The sequence below is a fragment of the Anopheles maculipalpis genome, chromosome X (genome assembly GCF_943734695.1).
Source record: "Anopheles maculipalpis chromosome X, idAnoMacuDA_375_x, whole genome shotgun sequence".
Lineage (NCBI taxonomy): Eukaryota > Metazoa > Arthropoda > Insecta > Diptera > Culicidae > Anopheles > Anopheles maculipalpis.
In genome coordinates, this window is record NC_064870.1 from 1,063,914 (window position 1) to 1,082,057 (window position 18,144).

The 18,144-nt window shown below is 46.5% G+C and overlaps 4 protein-coding genes across 6 annotated transcripts in view; 2 read left to right on the forward strand and 2 right to left on the reverse strand.

The window, feature by feature from the left end:
* LOC126558747 (septin-4) overlaps positions 1-18,144 on the reverse strand; it is a 141,488-nt gene that overhangs the window by 176 nt on the left and 123,168 nt on the right. Inside the window, exons 1-4 of one of the 2 annotated variants that reach the window (XM_050214809.1) lie at positions 2,427-2,519; positions 766-1,201; positions 358-674; positions 31-269 (exon numbers count right to left, since the gene is read on the reverse strand). In XM_050214809.1, coding sequence (XP_050070766.1) covers positions 31-269; positions 358-674; positions 766-1,201; positions 2,427-2,433 — 999 coding nt within the window. In that variant the 5' untranslated portion in view covers positions 2,434-2,519. Of the gene's footprint in view, positions 1-30; positions 270-357; positions 675-765; positions 1,202-2,426; positions 2,520-18,144 lie in introns of those variants that run through there. The other variant, XM_050214817.1, reaches the window with a different exon arrangement.
* LOC126556931 (amidophosphoribosyltransferase-like) overlaps positions 3,373-18,144 on the reverse strand; it is a 61,021-nt gene continuing 46,249 nt past the window's right edge. Inside the window, exon 4 of the mRNA XM_050212507.1 lies at positions 3,373-3,382. The gene's annotated coding sequence lies outside the window, so the exon portion shown is untranslated. The remainder of the gene's footprint in view (positions 3,383-18,144) is intronic.
* LOC126560049 (probable methylthioribulose-1-phosphate dehydratase) lies at positions 10,883-13,110 on the forward strand. Of its 2 annotated transcripts, XM_050216213.1 has the most exons (7): positions 10,883-10,955; positions 11,949-11,972; positions 12,100-12,194; positions 12,313-12,426; positions 12,490-12,643; positions 12,707-12,909; positions 12,988-13,110. In XM_050216213.1, exons 1-7 carry the CDS (start codon positions 10,914-10,916, stop codon positions 13,073-13,075), a joined length of 720 nt encoding a protein of 239 aa, XP_050072170.1. In that variant the 5' UTR covers positions 10,883-10,913; the 3' UTR covers positions 13,076-13,110. The 2 variants fall into 2 exon arrangements, with proteins under 2 accessions (XP_050072170.1, XP_050072177.1); XM_050216220.1 differs by lacking the exon at positions 11,949-11,972 and having other exon boundaries at positions 12,988-13,104.
* On the forward strand, positions 15,498-17,287 carry LOC126557095 (F-box/LRR-repeat protein 4). Its single transcript, XM_050212754.1, has 3 exons — positions 15,498-15,638; positions 15,723-16,483; positions 16,549-17,287. The coding sequence occupies exons 1-3, from the start codon at positions 15,498-15,500 to the stop codon at positions 17,285-17,287; spliced, it is 1,641 nt and encodes a 546-aa protein (XP_050068711.1).

Consider the following 18,144-nt stretch of genomic DNA (forward strand, 5'->3'; position numbering starts at 1 on the left):
CGTACGATCAAGGCGGGAAGCGAGACATACCTCTTCGTCCTTCTGCAACAGCAGCAAACGTTCCGCTTCGGTCAGTTCATGGTTGGAAGCGGTCGATTCGTGCTTGAGCTTGTTGCGCTCGCGCAACGCGTGCTGCGATATCTGGGAAATGCACTGGGCCCGATAATTCTCGTAATGGATGTCGCGTGTCGTATCCTTCAGGTCCTGCATGTGCGTCGAGATGAGCATCGTGCGCAGCTTCCCCACATCGCTGTACTCTGGATTTTCCACTGTTACAGTGTGCAGATAAATAAAAGCAGCTAGATTAGTTGAGCGGAACAGTGCCGTGACACCGGCCGGCAAGGCCCAGCCCCTTACCATCCACTACACCCCACGGGTACTGGCGGCATCGGATCTTGCGTCCAGCGACCTCCATCACCAGATTGCTGCCCACCACCGCAAACGGTAGGCTCGCCTTCAGCTCCCGGTCCTGCTTCTTGAACGCTTCGTCCTCGTCCGAGTCACAGTCGGGCAAGCGATAGATCTGGATGCCGTGCGTTTCCACATCCTCCAGGATGCGCGCCTTCAGCGACTTTACCTCCTTCGGCGTGAGCGTGTCCGCCTTCCCGATCACCAGGATGATGTTAACCTTCTTGTGGATACGGCGCAACAGGTCAATGTCCAGCTGACGCAAACTAAAAAAAAGTGTGTACGATTAGCGTTACGGTTCAACCATATACACCCCCCCCCCCCCCCCCCATCCCTCGTTTCGCCCCTCGAACTCACCTGCGCCCGTACGGTGGCACAAAGTACAGCAAGCAGTGCACCCGATTGTCCTGTATGTTGCGCCGATTAAGGCCGCTCTCGTCGGTAAAGTACTGGCGGAACTGCTCCTCGATGTACGTGATGCAGACGCGCCAGCTGTCCTCGCAGTTGACCGAATCGCCAAACCCGGGCGTATCCACGATCGTGAGCCGCAGCTTCACGCCCTTCTCCTCGATGTCGAGCGTCTTCTTCTCGATGCGGGTCGTCTTCTCGATGCGCTCCTCGACCGGCGGTATGGTGCGCTGGCCGTACAGCTCGGTCAGGAAGAGTGTGTTGATGAGCGTCGATTTGCCGAGCCCGGTTTCGCCGCACACCATCATCGTGAACTCGAAACCACGCTTCACCGATTTGCGGTGCACCTGCTCTGCCAGTGTGGCGAAACCGATGTAATCACGCTCTGGGTTGGTTGCGGGACAGTAAACGAAGGCAGGAAAAACGGATCAGTTACAAACTTGATTAAGATTGGAGCGTGTGTGTGTGTGTGTGTGGGGGGGGGGGAAGGAGGGGGAGGTAGAGGTAGTTGCTGACCGGGTAGTGTGTTTATAATGTCAGCGGGGCCTTGCAAATAGAACGCTAGATCCATTTCGTACCTCGTTTCTATTCGATATTGTGTCATATTTCAAGGTTCGCTGGATGAGACACAGATGCAGTTGGATGCAGTAGAAACCCGAAAGCCCTATTAGTGTTTGATACACTCGTCTAATGTGTGGTAAAAGATCCACACGGCACAAACCCACGACCAGGTAAATCTAGACCTTTTACAAGTTCTCCCCGTCGACTCTCTCTCCACACCATTGCTTTTTTCCTTCGCCATCCCGCGCACACGGGGAATCTAGCAGGCCTAACCTTTTCTGCCTACCAACAGGCGGAATGGCGTGACCGTAGCAGTACTTTTAAAAAACAAAGTCTTGCTTCGAAAACCAACAGGTGGCGTAGGAACAATTTTGCTAGATAATCCCACTAGAAGGTGTAGAGAATGGAATAGATTAGAGAGCAAATTTGGAGTTAAAGAAACTTGGAGAGTAAGGAAAAAAAACTAGCATCATGAACGTTCTTGCGCGAAAGGATTAACTATCAACGCAAGAAAGGAGTTCTGAGCACAAGCGAGAATCCTGAGAGATACTGAGTTCCGGGAGTTTGAAGATTGAGCGAAGACAGCGGTTCGAAAGTTGGTTCTTGTGGCCGTTTGTAATGGCCGGGGCACGCAGAAAAGCGGTCGAAAGTTACGACCGTAGGTGCTGTCTCGTCTCCCATCATGAAACTTCCCAGGTGAAAGCGGAGCGCTCGAATCCCATAACTCACCGTGAAGTTAACCTTAGCTCCAAAAAAACCCTCGCTGAACCACGAACCGAGACCGCGAATGCATGGCCAGCAGGCTTAGCTTAAAGCGTGCGTCCAGGCCGAAGCATGCGATGGGCGGGAAAACCAAGATGGAAGAACTTCTAGGTTAGGTCGCCCGTACCGCAAACTAATTGAAAACCCGCCAACCGGAAGCACACACCTAATGCTGCCGTTTTGCTTCAACTGTGTCACACATCCGCGATCCCAGCAAAAACAAAAGCGGGACACACAAAGCATCAAGAATGCGCACACACGTCCATCGCCCATATGGACACGCTTACCTGCCATTCCGTCTATTCCGTCCACTTCCGGATCACGCCAAGCGTTGTCTCGTGCGAAGATAAAGTCTGCTGCACCGTTGGTGGCACCCAGCACGAAGGGTAGCTTCCCGTTCGGTCTTCCTGTTGATTGTCTCGCACAGCCTGCTTTGGGGATGTGATTGATGTCGGTGGGTTGACGGATGGGTTTTGGTTCGAGTTGAGTTTTTCCAATTTTTTTTTTTTTTTTGTTAATTCACTGCTCGTCTGCACACCTTCAGTCCAGTTTCAATTGACAGACAATTCAAATGAGGTGTTGTTGGCGGTGGATGAACCGTTGGTCGTGGGCTGGCTCCGGTGCTCACACTGACCCACACCGATACCGGAGTACGCTACCCGCTACGCAGACATCCGGAGCTTTGGTGGCATGATAATGTAGGCGTCGCTTTCCCATCCAGGGTGTGTGTGTGTGTGGTTGGAGGCGGGGGTGAGTGAGAACCTCCTGTTTGGAGGCTCGAGAATCGGGAATGTGTTTTGCGTCACAACAAACGCACACAACAAAATGTAGCTTTGATACAACACTTTCGTTACACTGCACTACACTCGCGACACATCCTTGGTGGATGGCAAACCCTTTTTTGTCGGGTGCAAAATTTTTTCGGGATCGTATTTTGCTCTCCTGTCAGTTTTCCCTACACGTCACGTCACTTTTGGGCTGTGTTGTGGTTCGGTTAACGCGTGTGTTTTTCAGCTGAAAATTGCATCGAGAAGTTGTGTGAAGGCGCTCTCTCTCACTCTCTCTCTCTCTTTTAGGCCGTGTTCGTGCGCGTGCTGTGTTGTGTTGTCGCTATCCCGTTCACACTCGCGCGTCCTTTAAAAACGTCCTATCATTCACTCTTGTAGCAGAATTAGGGTAAACTTTACCACTGATAATAGCACGCAACACGCAACGGGACACAACACACCCGCGAAAAAACACACTGCGAGAATTAAGCGACCGAGAGAGCGTTCAATCGTACAGCGAAGGATGCAGGCAGAGATCCTGCGATTTTTATCACCCATTTGTTATTACACCCTTATTGTGCGTGTGTGTGTGCGGTACTAAAGGGTGCGCGTGCGCATTTTCCCACTGCCCACTGCAAGAGCTGTCCCGTGAAAAACTGCCCAAAAAATCTGTTTAATGTGCGTGCATTATCCTTCTGCATCCATGTGTATGTGTGTGTGTGTATCTCTTAACACACACAGACACACATTCTCTCTTACACATTCGTTCTTCTCTCTTTGTACAGCGAAATTCTCCACAAGGGTCCACTGCTGCCGTTCACATTTTAGGGGTTGATGATCTGTGCGTCGATGTGTATCAAAAGGGTCGGGAAAATTGGTCCCGGGAGCGCAAAGGAGCTGTGCCGTGTGGGAGCAGCGCACTATTTACTAACAACAAGTTTTGCTACTGCGTGACGTAAAAGGTGTCATGCGACCGTGCCGCTCCTTGCGACATCCTGCACAAAGGTTTCGCTGCCACGGATGCCACGTGCAAATGTGGGATGAAGGGAAGAAATAGTTGATTTAGGTTCAAAATAGACATCAGAGTTCCAACCACCTGGGTAGAGGCCAAGGCCTGTTAGATAAACGCCTCAAAAGATGGATTAGCCGTAGTCACTCTGGCCGACAAAACCCTAAGCGCTTGCTAATCAATTCGCATGAACCAAAACACACTGGAGGATTTTCATTGTGGTCCAGCAAGATGAGTTCCCTAGGGAAGCTGTCCAACTGTTGATCAACTGCTAATGTTCGTAGACGTCTCCACCATCAGTGTGATAAAGTTGAAGAACAGATTGCAGCGTTGTCTTATCGGAGAATGCTGCAGTTTGGACGATCGGGCCCTGTCCGCTTGTCTCGTGGGGTTCAATTCAATTTACTTTCATTGAACACATTTCCATCGCGTTTGACGCATTTACTGATGTATGGATGCAATGAACCTTTAAGGAAAACTCCACGCCCAAAAATAAAGGGCCCCAAAAAATCGTTTCCGATTGAACCGTTGTAAGCAGGGTGAAGGGTGGAGGTGGGGGAAGGGGGGGGGGTTTCTTGAAAAAAAAAAAAAAAGAAATCAACCACCGACCCTCCCCCCCCCCCGCCTCCCGAAAAAGCGGTAACCCAACGGTAACATAAATGCTTACCGCTGAACGGTTTTTAATTTTCACAATCGATTCATTTCTCCACTTTCACCCTATCGAGAAAAAGCAACAACAACAACAAAAACTCTCTCTCACACACACACACAGAGTTTATCTCTTGGCGCCGCACTCCCACTTTTTCCAAATCTTTCCAAAACCCTTCCAAAGTGGCGTTTGTTGTGAAAGAAATTTGGTGGAGCCAACCATCACCAAAGCAACATAAGTGGAAAACTCGGAAACAATATCAAAACTGCCTCCTAAATATATAGATGCACGGTGCGGTTTTGCTGTGCACATTTAATGATGCTCGTCTGTTGTGTGGTCTGTTGGTGGAAGAGAATGGGAAAAAGGCACACAGTTGCGTTTGAATTAGAGCACAGGCAGCATAAGGGCAACCCCACCGTTCTCAATGTTTCCCCAGTTGGAGGAGAGTTGTGGAAAAGGGAGGAGGACGAGAGGGGGGGGGACTGCTGCTAGTGGGAGCGAGGTAAGGGAGATGATCAGCTGCTGTTCCCGTTTTTGGCTGATCTCGTTTAGGTGGCTTTTAAGAGACCTTTTGCCTTCCCTTTTTTGCTATTTTTATTCCAGCACCTTCTCGTCATATCTCCCCGCATGGTTGGTGTGTGTGTGTGTGTGCAGAGAGGAAGAGAGAGGTACGCGTGGGTATTTCGGGGTTTCGTGTTGTTGGGGTATTTAAAGTGGGCAAGCTTTGTGCGTGCAATAAAATGAAGATGTTCGGCTTTCTTCCTCTTCAACGGGGTTTTTTTTTCAATTGAATTGAATTGATTGATGAGAGAGGGATTTACAAAACATATCCCAAACTTGAGAGGACCGCTTATTGTCTATCATCAGTATGGGATCTCCACGGGATGCTGGAGTCATGAAATCTCCATTAGTCTGGGACGAAGTTGTAGCGGTGGGCGATCTTTCACAGGACTAGTCCGAGCATCGAATCCACTCGCGACTCCCGTCTGCCTGTACTGAGCATTAGCAATCAAGATTAGTATATGGCATGCTTTTCTAGAAAACGGGGGTCAATGGACCCCAGTGGACAGTGGACCTGATACACCGAATGTAGAAGAGTTCACTGTTCCAGCAAGATCGATTGGTCCTGCTAGTTAGAAGAGATCGTAGAAAACTATCAGAGAACGAATTCGAAACGAAAAATTCACCACTGCTTTTATATATTTTCCACCATTTAACAATTCTTGGAGAAGATAGAGTAGAACAGCAGCTTCATTCTTCATTGATTTTAGAGATGCATATGACCTCACATCCGGAGCAAAACCATTCGATACACTCTGGGTATGGAATAGATTCTGGTATTCTGGCTGATGATAACAAAGCCATCATTGTTTTGAGACTCCTACAAGTGTACCAAAAGATCGATCGCCAAATAAAGCCAGTCAGTAAAACGAACGTGACTGACTGGATATCCAAGTCCCGTGCTTCATCATCAATACTCTAGCTGAATATTCTATAGCTAGAAGATGAGGCTTTGCATTTGGTAGGACGAGAAGTGTTTGTAACGAGTGGCTACAAACAAACTTTTCTACACCCCGATAATGGTAGGCACTGTTTTTCCTTTTTTTGGACTTTGGCTCATTAGCCTCAGACGCCTGTGTTGTGACACCGGAAAAATGTACTTAAAGACGCTGAAATAAACAAATGAACCCGCTGTGTAGCCTGCTCATGCAATGTGTCATCTAATCGATGTCGGCTGATCCCTAACCCAGCACCAGGGAGACGCGGAGAAGGAGAATTTCATAGTGACCCTTGGGACCTTTCAATACCGACTAAACCCTTTCACCGGACATTCCAGACCAGATGACCAACGTGGGTATGAAATTGGAAATGAATGTTATAAAGCCACGATACAACGAGGCTTAAACTCAAACAGTTTGCGCCTGATTTGGAAGGAAAGGCACAAACTTGTAGCATAGAAAGAACAAAACTAGTCATATCCCATCCGGATCGTCACTCAGTCACCGTATTGAACGGCCTTGCAAGGGAGTCATTAGAGCTGAATCATGTTGGAACATGTAATAGCGAACAACGCCTGATGTGTCATACGAATAAACATTTTATTATTTACCACGATTACTTCACTAATAAGGCTATGGGTAATATAAAATCCAAGTGTAGGGGGAGGGTACAGAGTCAGTGCTGTGGTGATGATGACCCATCATGCGTCACAGATCTTTTTAAAGGGAATTTTGTCATGCCGATCTCGCTGAGTTACGAGCAGCATACCGGCAACGAACACATAACGCAAATCAGTAACACAAAGATGTTCCAAAAAGGTGAAGAAACGAAGTACAACCTTGGGCAAACGTAAGGCAACGCCACAAATAAAGATGGGGGCGGGGGAGAAGGCTACACAACGCACAGCAAAGCATCACCCTTAAGCGATTGCTGATGAGGGCTGGGTGGAGAGTGATGAGTTCACGGGAGAAAAACACGCTGGGAAAACAAATCCGTCAGCTGGTCGCCCCATCGTTAGCTGAACCGATGATAATGGCTTTCCTGTCGGCACACAGCCAGAAGGAGGAGAACACACGCGCATTTAGGGAAAATTTATTTCCTCCGTTTTTAACTCACGTACATGTTGGCTTTCGTTCGCCCAAACACCAACATACTTGAAGCCTAGCTCCTCCCTTCTCACCCCTTTTTATCAAGTAGCTTTGGTGGAGTTTCCGGCACGCGGTAGACAACACGAGTCCCGACAGTTTGTGTTTGCAAAAAGATACGGAAACTGTCCAGGAAATAGGAGTTCTCTCGCATGACACGACTGTTATGCACTGGGAAGAACGCTACCACTGAGCGGCCATCATCATCACGTCATTGTCGTTGTGATGTGAGGTTTAATGGCAGGAAGGGCAGCACACTATCACTGTTACCTTCACAAGCGATGCGGATGTTCCCCCTTGAGCGTTGACATCCTCAACAGGAACTGGCGTTTAGTTTTACAGAGTCGCACGCGTGCCTGATTAGGCGCGGAGTTTCCTCACACGCTACTAGTGGCATACTTTCGCTTGACAACTTCAAGCTTAGATAGGTCAAGAGAGGGAAGTTAGCGATATTACACTGTAAGGCATAACTCCCAAAGTTGTATGAGATGAGCACTGCATAACTGGATCGTCGAGGTGTCATTTTAATCACGACTTCAATCCAGAAACTGACCCTAATACCGCCATAAGTCCACTGATGCTCCACTCATGCGCTGTATTATCGCACGATGGTCAAACTAATTAAAAGATTAATTTAACATCCAGCCCCCCCCCCCCCCCCCCCCCCCCTCGTGCAATGCTCGTGTGGGGCGACCGTTGCACAGTCGCTGGATGCTTCCCAATGACCTAAAAAAATTACGAACCAAACTCCCCTGCCCCCATACTCTACAAACCATCCAAATTCCAAACTGTTTCGGAAGATAGGCCAACACCGGAACTGTTCGTTTTGCTGAGCGTAAGTCATCGGGAGCGGGGCCTCCCCGTAACGGGTTTCCGTTTTTTCTTCTTCTTCGCTGCAACCGCGTGCTCGCGTACCCAATATGGTCGAACTTTGGGAACTTTGAGAAAGGCCAGCAACCTGTTGTGTTTTGCCAGGTTTTAGGCGAAAGAGCCACAGGCCTTAATATTGTGCGTGCTGGTTGGTTGGTGATGATCCAACAACACAGCAACAAAATCCCCGATTGAAAAATATAGCAGACTTCGTGTGTGTGTGTGTGTCTTCTTTTCTATTATTTTACATTTTTATTTAGGATTCCTTTTCGATACTTTGGAGCTCTCCAATCAAACGAGTTCGAATGCAAACCTCCCATCGCCTTTAATGTCTTGCGGTTGGCTCCTGGGAAACGAGGTGAGGGGTTACTCCGTTCCCAACCTGTTCGTTCTTACCTGCCAAAGACTTCACCAGACACTGTTTGAATTTGATTGTTCGCCTTTGTTTGCACGTGTTTCCCAAAACACGTCCGCAAGCTATTGGGCGCGAAGTTGGTGGAGGAGGCAGACGCCAAAATATTCCTCCCAATATCTTAAGGCGGGGTGGGCAATTTCCCACCCATTCGTAGGAACAGGTGGATGAATTTGGAATTCGATAGCCACACACGTACACGGTGTGTGTGTGTGCGTGTGTGGATTAAGGCGGCTTGAAGTAGCAGACCCTAGAGAAGAGGACCGCTGGAAGATGCTACCGAGTTGAAGTGCCGTAGCTACGAGCTTATACTTCTCGTTCCAAGATCTTTCAACTCAATAATCGTACACGTGAAGAGGGAAACATTCTCTTGTTTTCTAGCATGTTTACAAACTCATCCTCAGGTTTGATGAAAGGCTTGGCTGATAGTAATCAAGATCCCACTCTAGACGATCTCGATTGTCTGTGTACTTCGAAGATTGATGGTTGATTCCACGATTAAGAATTGGTTGCTTGGGAGGATGATGATTCCAAAAAATCGGATGCTACTGCAAGACGAGATGATGCGGACAGGTCAGGTGCATCTCTCTAGCTACAGCACCATTTGCACCCTTACACTAAGCGAAACACAATTGTGAATCATGATATGCCGGACCGCTGTTAGGCGTACATACACTCACACACACACACAAACATGAACTAAAATGTCGCACAGGTTTGATTGCGCACGCACGGAAGTAAATGACCGTTTTCGATCCAGCTAATCTTCCACCACACATAGACGCACATACACACACGGCACTGAAAACATTCACACTGATTAAATCATATGATCGCGAGACAACCGCTGTTGTTGTTGCGTGACAACAAAACACTACCAGAGAGCACAAGAGCGCGCAAGATTTTTCCTGCTTTCCATTTGAATAGGTTGATTGTAAGGTTGTTTTTTTTAAATGATTGTTCATTAAAAACAATCACCAAAAACCAAGGGAAATCTCACGCGCACTTGAGAACAACTGCCCTGCCTGCGAGAGGGTTGCGACCGACGCGATAAAAACAACACACAAAAACCGCCCACTCACGCGAGCATACGCACCACGCGCCACCGTGTGCACAGGTTCCGAGCAGTGGGCCTGCAATGAATCAATTCAGCAGCACCACCCCGAGTGGGAAGCCTCTAACGGTGCATGCGTACCGTCTGCTCCTTTTCACTCACACCAACGAACGGCAGGGTAGTTCCCGTTTTATGTTTGCTGTCCGTCACGCTCAGACTGCCGTCCTCTTACGGCGATGCTTGGACTCGCTCTTATATCTAGCTGTTATCTTCTTCTAAAAGAGCGAAAACAATGAATGAGGGTGAGCGGCGCCATCTAGGTAAAGGCATGTGTGTGTGGGTGGCGCCATCTGGGAGGGCAAGTTCTGCGGCATCTAATTTGAAGAAGCTTTGGTCCTGATGAGCCACCTACTGCTCTGACTTTTGCGGTGAGAACACATTGAGCTTATTCGGATTCCGACGATTCCAAAACACGCTGCGTATCAAGCCCTTTGCAATGCGAATTAGATGGCTAAGTCGTGTATGTGCTACTTCTTCTCTTTCGCTTAGGGCCACGCCAGCCCTCGAATGGTTTTCTAAACTTGCTGGACACGACGTAGTTGGATAGTCAAGTCCTCATGACAAGGAAACTGTTCGCATGGGACTTGAATCCAACCTGCCCGAACTTTCTGCGAATCTTCGTATCTCTATGGCGGCTTTAATGCTGTGTGAGTTTAGCAAGAACGACTCTAACAAGAGTTGTTTACGATAGTAGAATCTCAATTCCTTCAAAATTGTCGTTATTTTCATCTCTAAACTTTTCTCTGCCTGTAGTATAATGCCGTACAGTATGCCAAACGCAGCACACGGCTCATTGATCGCACATTGCAATAACCGGCGTTATTGTCAAATAAATTAGGAATACTTTAATTTTAATTAAATAAATAATTATGTAACTTATTCTATTTTCTTTATAATTTTGGGAATCTTACCATCATCCATTCTTGGGGAAAAACAACGCAGTACAACAATTCTTCGTCTCATGCGGCCTAACCACTATGCATCCGAAAATACGAAAATAAAAATAATTTTAAAAAATTAAAATTACCATGCCTACATTTGCTTCACATTCTCCAGGCAGAAATGCGTTGTGAATTGGAAGATTTTTTGTTTTTGCATTAAAATTTGATTGTGAAAGTGGCCATGCGCCACAACCACTGTGAGGAAAGGGACCACATTGCGCCGTATAAACATTGGTTCCAGCACGAAACTGTCATTCATTCGTTCGCTCCTTGCTGCAGCTTCCAGATCGCGAGAGGCTCTGGACTAGTGATTCCGGGCGAACAAGTGCGCGTGTGTTCTTATCGTTTTCAACAAACAGGCCCGAGAATGGCATCAGGAAGGTCATCAATCTACCAAGATCTGTCGGAGGTACGTTTGGGGCGGGATTGTTCTGTATGTGCGCTTGGGATGGGAAGTAAAGGAGAGGATTTTCTGCGATTCTGGGTGTATCTTTGAGGGATACCGGAACTGTGGGAAAAAACAGGTTAGCGATTAGATTTGGACGAAGCGTGATCCTAGTTAGTTAAACATTGTACCACCGATAAGGTTCTTTGCTTAATTATTTATGTATCCGGTGTGGGTGTGTGTTTGTAAGTGTGAAAAGTTGGAGTAATTTTTAAATGTCTCTTATAGTCCAGCTAGTGCAAATCCTACCATACACTGCCGGTTTAGCTAGCGCCCCTGCACGTCCCAACAGAACAATACTACGCAACGCACACATTATCACTCGCTGTTATGCTACGGAGATGATTGAGTAGACGCTGCTTTGCAACTGAAATACCTTTTTTTTTCTTAACACACTTAAGTGTGTTATAAAATGCAATAGCAAACTCACGAGTTGGGGGGTGGTGGGTACCATGTTTCGCAACGCTGTTGAGGCATTGCTAAGTGGGCACCCACTAAGGAGGCTGAAGGATTCGATCGATTTTTGAAGGTGATGTAAGGACCGACAGAAATCAATAAAGCGTGCGTTCCGATGAAGGTAGCAATGATGTTTGAAGCACGTGCTAGAGCCCGCTGATGGGACCGATAGTAGTTAGCCGTATTAGGGTTTAGGGGGCCCATAGTCTAACACGTTTTGGTAGCTGATATAGGAACGATCGTTCAAAAAGAAATACTCCGCTTTGCACCAGCTCGTACAAAGCACCAGCCTCAGTGAGAGATTTAATGTTTGCATGCTAGCAACCTAGGGTCACATCGATAATACACCCCTCCAGCAAGGCTATAATGTGTTCCTAACATCCTCACAACAAAACAAACAACAAAAAAAAGTTCATCCATATAATCCCTTTGGTAATGATTGTACATTTTCTTTTCTTGATTTGCCTCTGTTGTGTCCGGTTGTTCTCCTCGCTCGTTTAGATTTATGATAATGTAATCAATAAGGTAAATTTTTGCTCAACCAATATGACTACTCTGTGATGCGTTGTAATTAAAGTAAAACTCCCCAAAAAAAATGGCTGCTTTTCTTTTTCCCCCTTCTTTTTCCGCCTGTAACGTTCGCCACCGGCAGGAGCATCCCCGAAAGCTGATACCGGAGCTATGCAAACAATTTTACAACCTCGGCTGGGTGACCGGTACCGGCGGCGGTATAAGTATTAAGCTGGAGTTCGTATAATTATCTTCTCTACCACGCTTAACCTTCCGTTTATCGCATGGAAACATGAGCTTAGGTGGTTCATTATGTGTTTTTTCCACCCACTTTTTTTTTGTGTTCGCATTTTAGCGACGAAATATATATTGCCCCTTCCGGCGTGCAGAAGGAACGCATCCAGCCGGACGATCTTTTCATACAGAATATCGAGGGCGATGATCTGCAAACGCCTCCGGATTACAAAAAGTACGTACAGGTGTGCAAACGATGCTGTTGGTCGTTCCTTTTAACTTAGGACCTCTGTTGTAGGTTGACGAAGAGTCAATGTACGCCACTGTTTATGCTTGCGTACAAAGAGCGCAATGCTGGAGCCGTTATCCATACGCACAGCCCCGCAGCGGTAATGGCGACGTTGCTCTGGCCGGGCAAAGAGTTCCGGTGCACACATCTGGAAATGATTAAGGTAAGCAGCACGGCGAGCGGCTACGGTGTATTGACGATTTTTTTTTTAAATATTCACTTCCAGGGTATTTACGATTACGAGCTAAACCGCAATCTAATGTACGATGAAGAGCTGGTGGTGCCTATCATAGAGAATACACTGTTCGAAAAGGATCTAGAAGAATCGATGGCAAACGCGCTGAGGGATTATCCTGGCAGCTCTGCTATACTCGTCCGTCGCCACGGTGTATACGTATGGGGCCACAACTGGCAGAAGGCAAAGACGATGTGAGTAAAGTTGTGGGAAAAAAAAACCCGCAGCGAGTTTCTTACCGTTTTCCGTTAATCGTTGTCATGACTTTTTAGGGCGGAATGCTACGACTATCTGTTCTCGCTAGCGGTGGAAATGCGTAAAGTTGGCCTGGATGCAAACGCCGTACCGAAACAGTACTAGAGAGGGAGTTATTTTCCAGCTTTAACCAATCACCTTCCTCACGTAAAAGCGTTCCTGTTCCGGAGACACCCGTACCGGGGAATTAGGAAAGTTCAATCACTGAACCGATCACAGACCACTCACAAGAGACACCTGCATGATAATCGAGTAGACATTAGGGGGATTAGTTGTTATCATGGCCTAACCATGAATTGTTTCTTCACGGCGCATTTCTCACAACCATACTTCACGTATTGGTGTTCAAATCTTTCTCTCGTTGGTTTGGTTTTTTTTTTTAAGTTAAATGCACAACCACAGGGAAGTATACATGCATACATATTGCTAGGCGTTTTACATTTGCGACACGCATTACGAATTCATCGAGGTTTTCAGGTACAAGTGATAGATGCGCGTGGGTTTTGTACGACATATTAGTAGGATTTTTTGAGAATAATAATAATAATAAAAAGAAGCGCGCTGTTGTTTTCAGCACCACAACCCCTTATAAAGCTCCATTGTATCACTAATATAAAGAGGAATAATTTCTTTGGGCCCTTCAGTTCAGACCTGGATTGATCAGAACGGTATCGAACACCTGCAACAGTTGGTAAGGCAAGAAAATCGCCAAGGCCAAGGTATGTGTTGGAAGCTTCTTTCGTCCCGCTCGCAGTTATGCACACGAAAAAAGTGACTGTGCCGTCCCGGTACTGCGTACGAACGTCGAATATGTCGTAATGGGCTTAGAAATCGATTCGCGTCATGCGTTTCCGGGGCACATCTGTAAGAAAACAGTTTGTAAGGCTTCCCTCTGTGCTGCTGTCTAATGTAGCTCTTACCAGTCAGTTTCAACTGATCGGTGCGAGTACTTTCATGGGTTTATACGAACGATAGCGGCACGATATGTGATGTGAAATTCTTTTTTCGTTTCGTGTAATTTTGTAGTTCTAGCGAAAAGAAGCTGCAACTCTGAACGGTGCTGCATACCCGACTGTGGAATAATTATCCTGTTTAGTGCGAATTAACTGTCGAAACTGTTGGGTGGGTGCCTAATTTTCAGCAACAATTTAAATTGCCTTAACCAAAAATACACCCTTACTCCTATTAACCTACTTACACGGGTAGGACGTACATTTTCTATGGCAGTTAGCATTTTCCCGGATAAGAAAGCTAACAACTTTTGACCTTCTCGTCATATTTGCATGAAAATTTCAAGAAAGATGGTGTCCTTTTAACTAATAAAATTTAGTTAAGAATTTAAAAAAAATTCATTTCATTTATTTTTAGTATGACGCCCTTACGCCGTATTATCTTTTATTTTCGATTGTTTATATTTTATTTATATTTATATTTTAGTATGACAGCTCTCCGCCGTATTGTCAGGCGAAGATGTGTCGGATAATCATTCTCAATGTTTTGTTATGGTTCCAAATAGTTCAAATAATGTTCAGCGAACAATTGCTTATCGTAGTTGCAAGGAGATTACAGCATTGGAAGTAATATGAAGAAGATTTTTAAAAATTCTACACTATATGTTACTAGTTCGACAGCAAACAAGTCTTCCCTTTCATCGAAAATTTCATGCCAATACAGGACGAACACCAAATTGAAAAATTTATTTCCTATCCGTGTAGGTCGTTATAGAAAAAAGGGGTGTACCTTGAATATTAAATTAAAAGCAAATTTTGCAAAAAAAAACTGTTTTTTTTTAATAGAAAACATTTAATTGATTGAAAAAAAAATATCTAGACCTTTCAAAAGCTTCAAGCACCATTATTTTGAAACGTATTAACGCATTTTTTTTAAATAAAAATGCGAAACATACCGTGGTGGGTGGGTGGTGGATTGAAATAAAGGATAAAAATATGTAAATTCTAGAAATTAAAAACATTGTACTGTACCAGCTCGCCCCATTTCGCCGCTACCAACCGTCAGCGAATGTGAGAAAAAGCTCGATTTGTCATACATTTCAAACGTAAAGCAACCGTTGTCTGCTGTCAAAACGAAAATGTAAACAAGTCACTGTTTATGTTGCGAACGCGATCGTATTTCCACGGTAAAAAGGGATACGCGGTTGGAGCGAAATCAAAGATTTGCCAATGTTACCGGAACGAAGCGTTCGCGAAATGTGTGCACCATTTGATTCGTGGAAGCGTCACAGTGAAGACATTGATCCGGTGAGCTTGTGAGTATGAGATCCGTGCTTGAGCGTGTAAAAATGGTGGCAGAGCGGCGGCAGTGAATTTGCGTGTTCGCATTGTACGAGAGTGTCTCTCACCCTGCGAAGCGTCCTTTATAAAGCCAGCAGCAGCCAGCCATTTTGCCAGTGTGACAGCTATTCGATTTTGGTTCAGTTTTTACAGTCCTTAGGCGGGGAAGTGTTACGAGGATGTTCTATGGCAGACTTTATTGCATTCCCGAGACGGGAAATTGTGTGATGAGGCAGATGCAACAGTATGCGTGGCAAGTTATCTACGCCAGCAGCCAGTACGGACCGTCGACCACTATTTCGTACAATGCCATCAACGTCACTGGACAGCCCAAGAACTATCCGGTCTACGGGGAGCATTCCGATTCGTATTTGCTGGTGAGTGGTACCTTTGCAGGCTTCGATGCTGTTTCGTTTAATGCTTCGTTTTCTTCCGTTTCATTCCGGCCGTGTAATGTGCAGCCCTCGTATGGTAACTGGCGGAAGTTGGCCCCATCGTACGCACCCGAGTTTGGGCTGCACACCGTGTCCGCCGTTGACAATCCGCCGGTGGACGATTTTATTGTAGTGGACTTCGGAACTATCGTCTGCCCGATGGGTCTGGAAGTGTACGAAACGATGAATCCGGGCTCCATCTATCGCATATGGGCGTATACCGAGTTCTCCAAGTGGGTGGTGCTGTGGGATAAACGGTTCGACCGGATACTCGCAGACATACGCAACCATCCGCCGGGCTTGACGCGTGTCTTCGTACCGGATATACGCGCGATCGAAGCGCGTACGTGCGTGCTGCGGTTCGAGTTTTGTACGCTCGATTTAGACTACATACCCGGCATCGATGGGATGCTGGTGCGAAGTTTGCTGGACGACCCGCGCGACTTCCGGCCCCGAGAGTACACCAAATTCGTACGAGCGAGTGGCGACGATTCCGACTCGGACGAGTGTGACGAACCGTCCCTCAATGTTTTACCATACGAAATGATCTTTAAGATATGTTCGTTTCTCGACCTAAAGTCACTGCGAAGCGCCTCGATGGTATCGTCGACATTCAACAACGTTGTGCGTGATACGCGTCTGTACCGGGTGCTGAACATGCGTCCCTACTGGATGAACATGGACTCTCAGCTGCTCGCATGGCTAAAGGGCCGGTGCACCGGTATACGCAAGCTCGATCTATCCTGGTGCGGGCTGTTAAATTCGATCACGGCCCGCGATCTGCAAAGGTGAATCACCGGCACCTAACAGTAGTGTCAAAGTAAACGACACAAATATTTGCTTCTCTTTCCAGCTTCCTACAGCAGCACGGTTGCACCTTGACGCATCTCCGTCTGAATTCGGTTGCATTCCCTGACGGTACCAATTTTCTGCTTTCATTGTGCCCGAACCTTACCGAGCTGTGTGTGCAGAATATGGAGCTGCGCGACGTCTTCCCGCTGGATTCGAAGCTCACCAAACTGACCAGACTGGACATATCCGGCGGTTCGATGTCAGCCGCCGCCCTGGAGAACTTGCTGAAGCTGAACACATCACTGCAACACCTGAACCTGTCCTGCTTCAAGTACGAAACGTTCCAAATTGCCGACACCATCGGCCGTTACAATCGGGAGCTCATTAGCCTGAACCTTTTCAAAACGCGTGCACTGAGCGCGGTCGATCTGGTACCGTTGGCAAAATGTACCAAGCTGCAGGAGCTCAACCTCGGCTACGCCAACCACGAAGAGGTACGCGAAGGGGACCTTAGCCGGCTGTTGAAAGCGTGCCCCGGTTTGCGGAAGCTGGTGCTGGCCGGGTTCCGGGACGTGCTCAACAATGATCTGCTCACGGTTGCGCAGCATTGCCGCGGGCTGGAGTATCTCGATTTGATGGGCTGCCTCACGGTATCGGGTGTGTCCGTGAATGCCATCTTTATGGGATGTCCGGAATTGCGGCTGCTGGAACTTCATCATTGCAATCAAATATCGCACTCTTGGTTGGCCGAGTGGAGACGTCTATACATGGATGTTGATATCAAGTATCAACTTTTCTAAATCGAATAGAAAGAGAGAGAGAGGGAGGGCAGGGAGGAGGAGGAGTAGTAGAATTCTCTACACAGTGAGAGAGTGAGAGAAATTCCAGCACAACGCATCCGGTGTTGTGCAAGTAATCCGAGAAGTCGTGATTAGATAGAAATGGAATTATTTTCTTTATTTTCAAGTTTAATAATTTTTCTCAATGTTAACATACATATTTTTTCCCCATAATAAGCTTCTCAATTCGCCATGTTCTGTTACATTAATCATCTCGCCAAGCGACTCTTTCAAGCGATGTATTAATGTAGCGAATAGGATTAAAAGTTTGATTCTTATTATACATTTATATTATTTTTCAACCTAAGTTATAAGCAATGCTGGTACAAGAGAGGGAAATGAGAGAAATGAATTTGTTATTGAGCTAACGTTTCAAACTATCCAAGGTAATTGGAAACGAACCGAAAAGGCGTTTGGTTCATTCCTGTATTATCACGCATTCTACCAGTTTAACCAACATAGCCTGGGGTAGAAAACTACAACACAGTTGTAAACATGTGCCTAAATCTGTAGTACATTTTACATACTACGAGAGAACTGCGTTTCGCAACCAGCATCAAAAAAATATTAAAATATTTGGCGTGAGAGAAATCGGTAGATAGAAATGAGAGAAATTTGATTTCAACTGAATGAATTAAAGTTTGTATCGTGAAACATTCGCAAAACATTGTGTGTGATGGAACAAAGGGCAGATAAAAGTACATCGAATAATAAATCATTTCTTTGACAAAAGTTTGCATATAACAAAGCCGTATTGGACGGTATACTACACGCTCCGATCGGCCCAAGACTGGGCGTAAGGTGGAGGGATCGGGTTG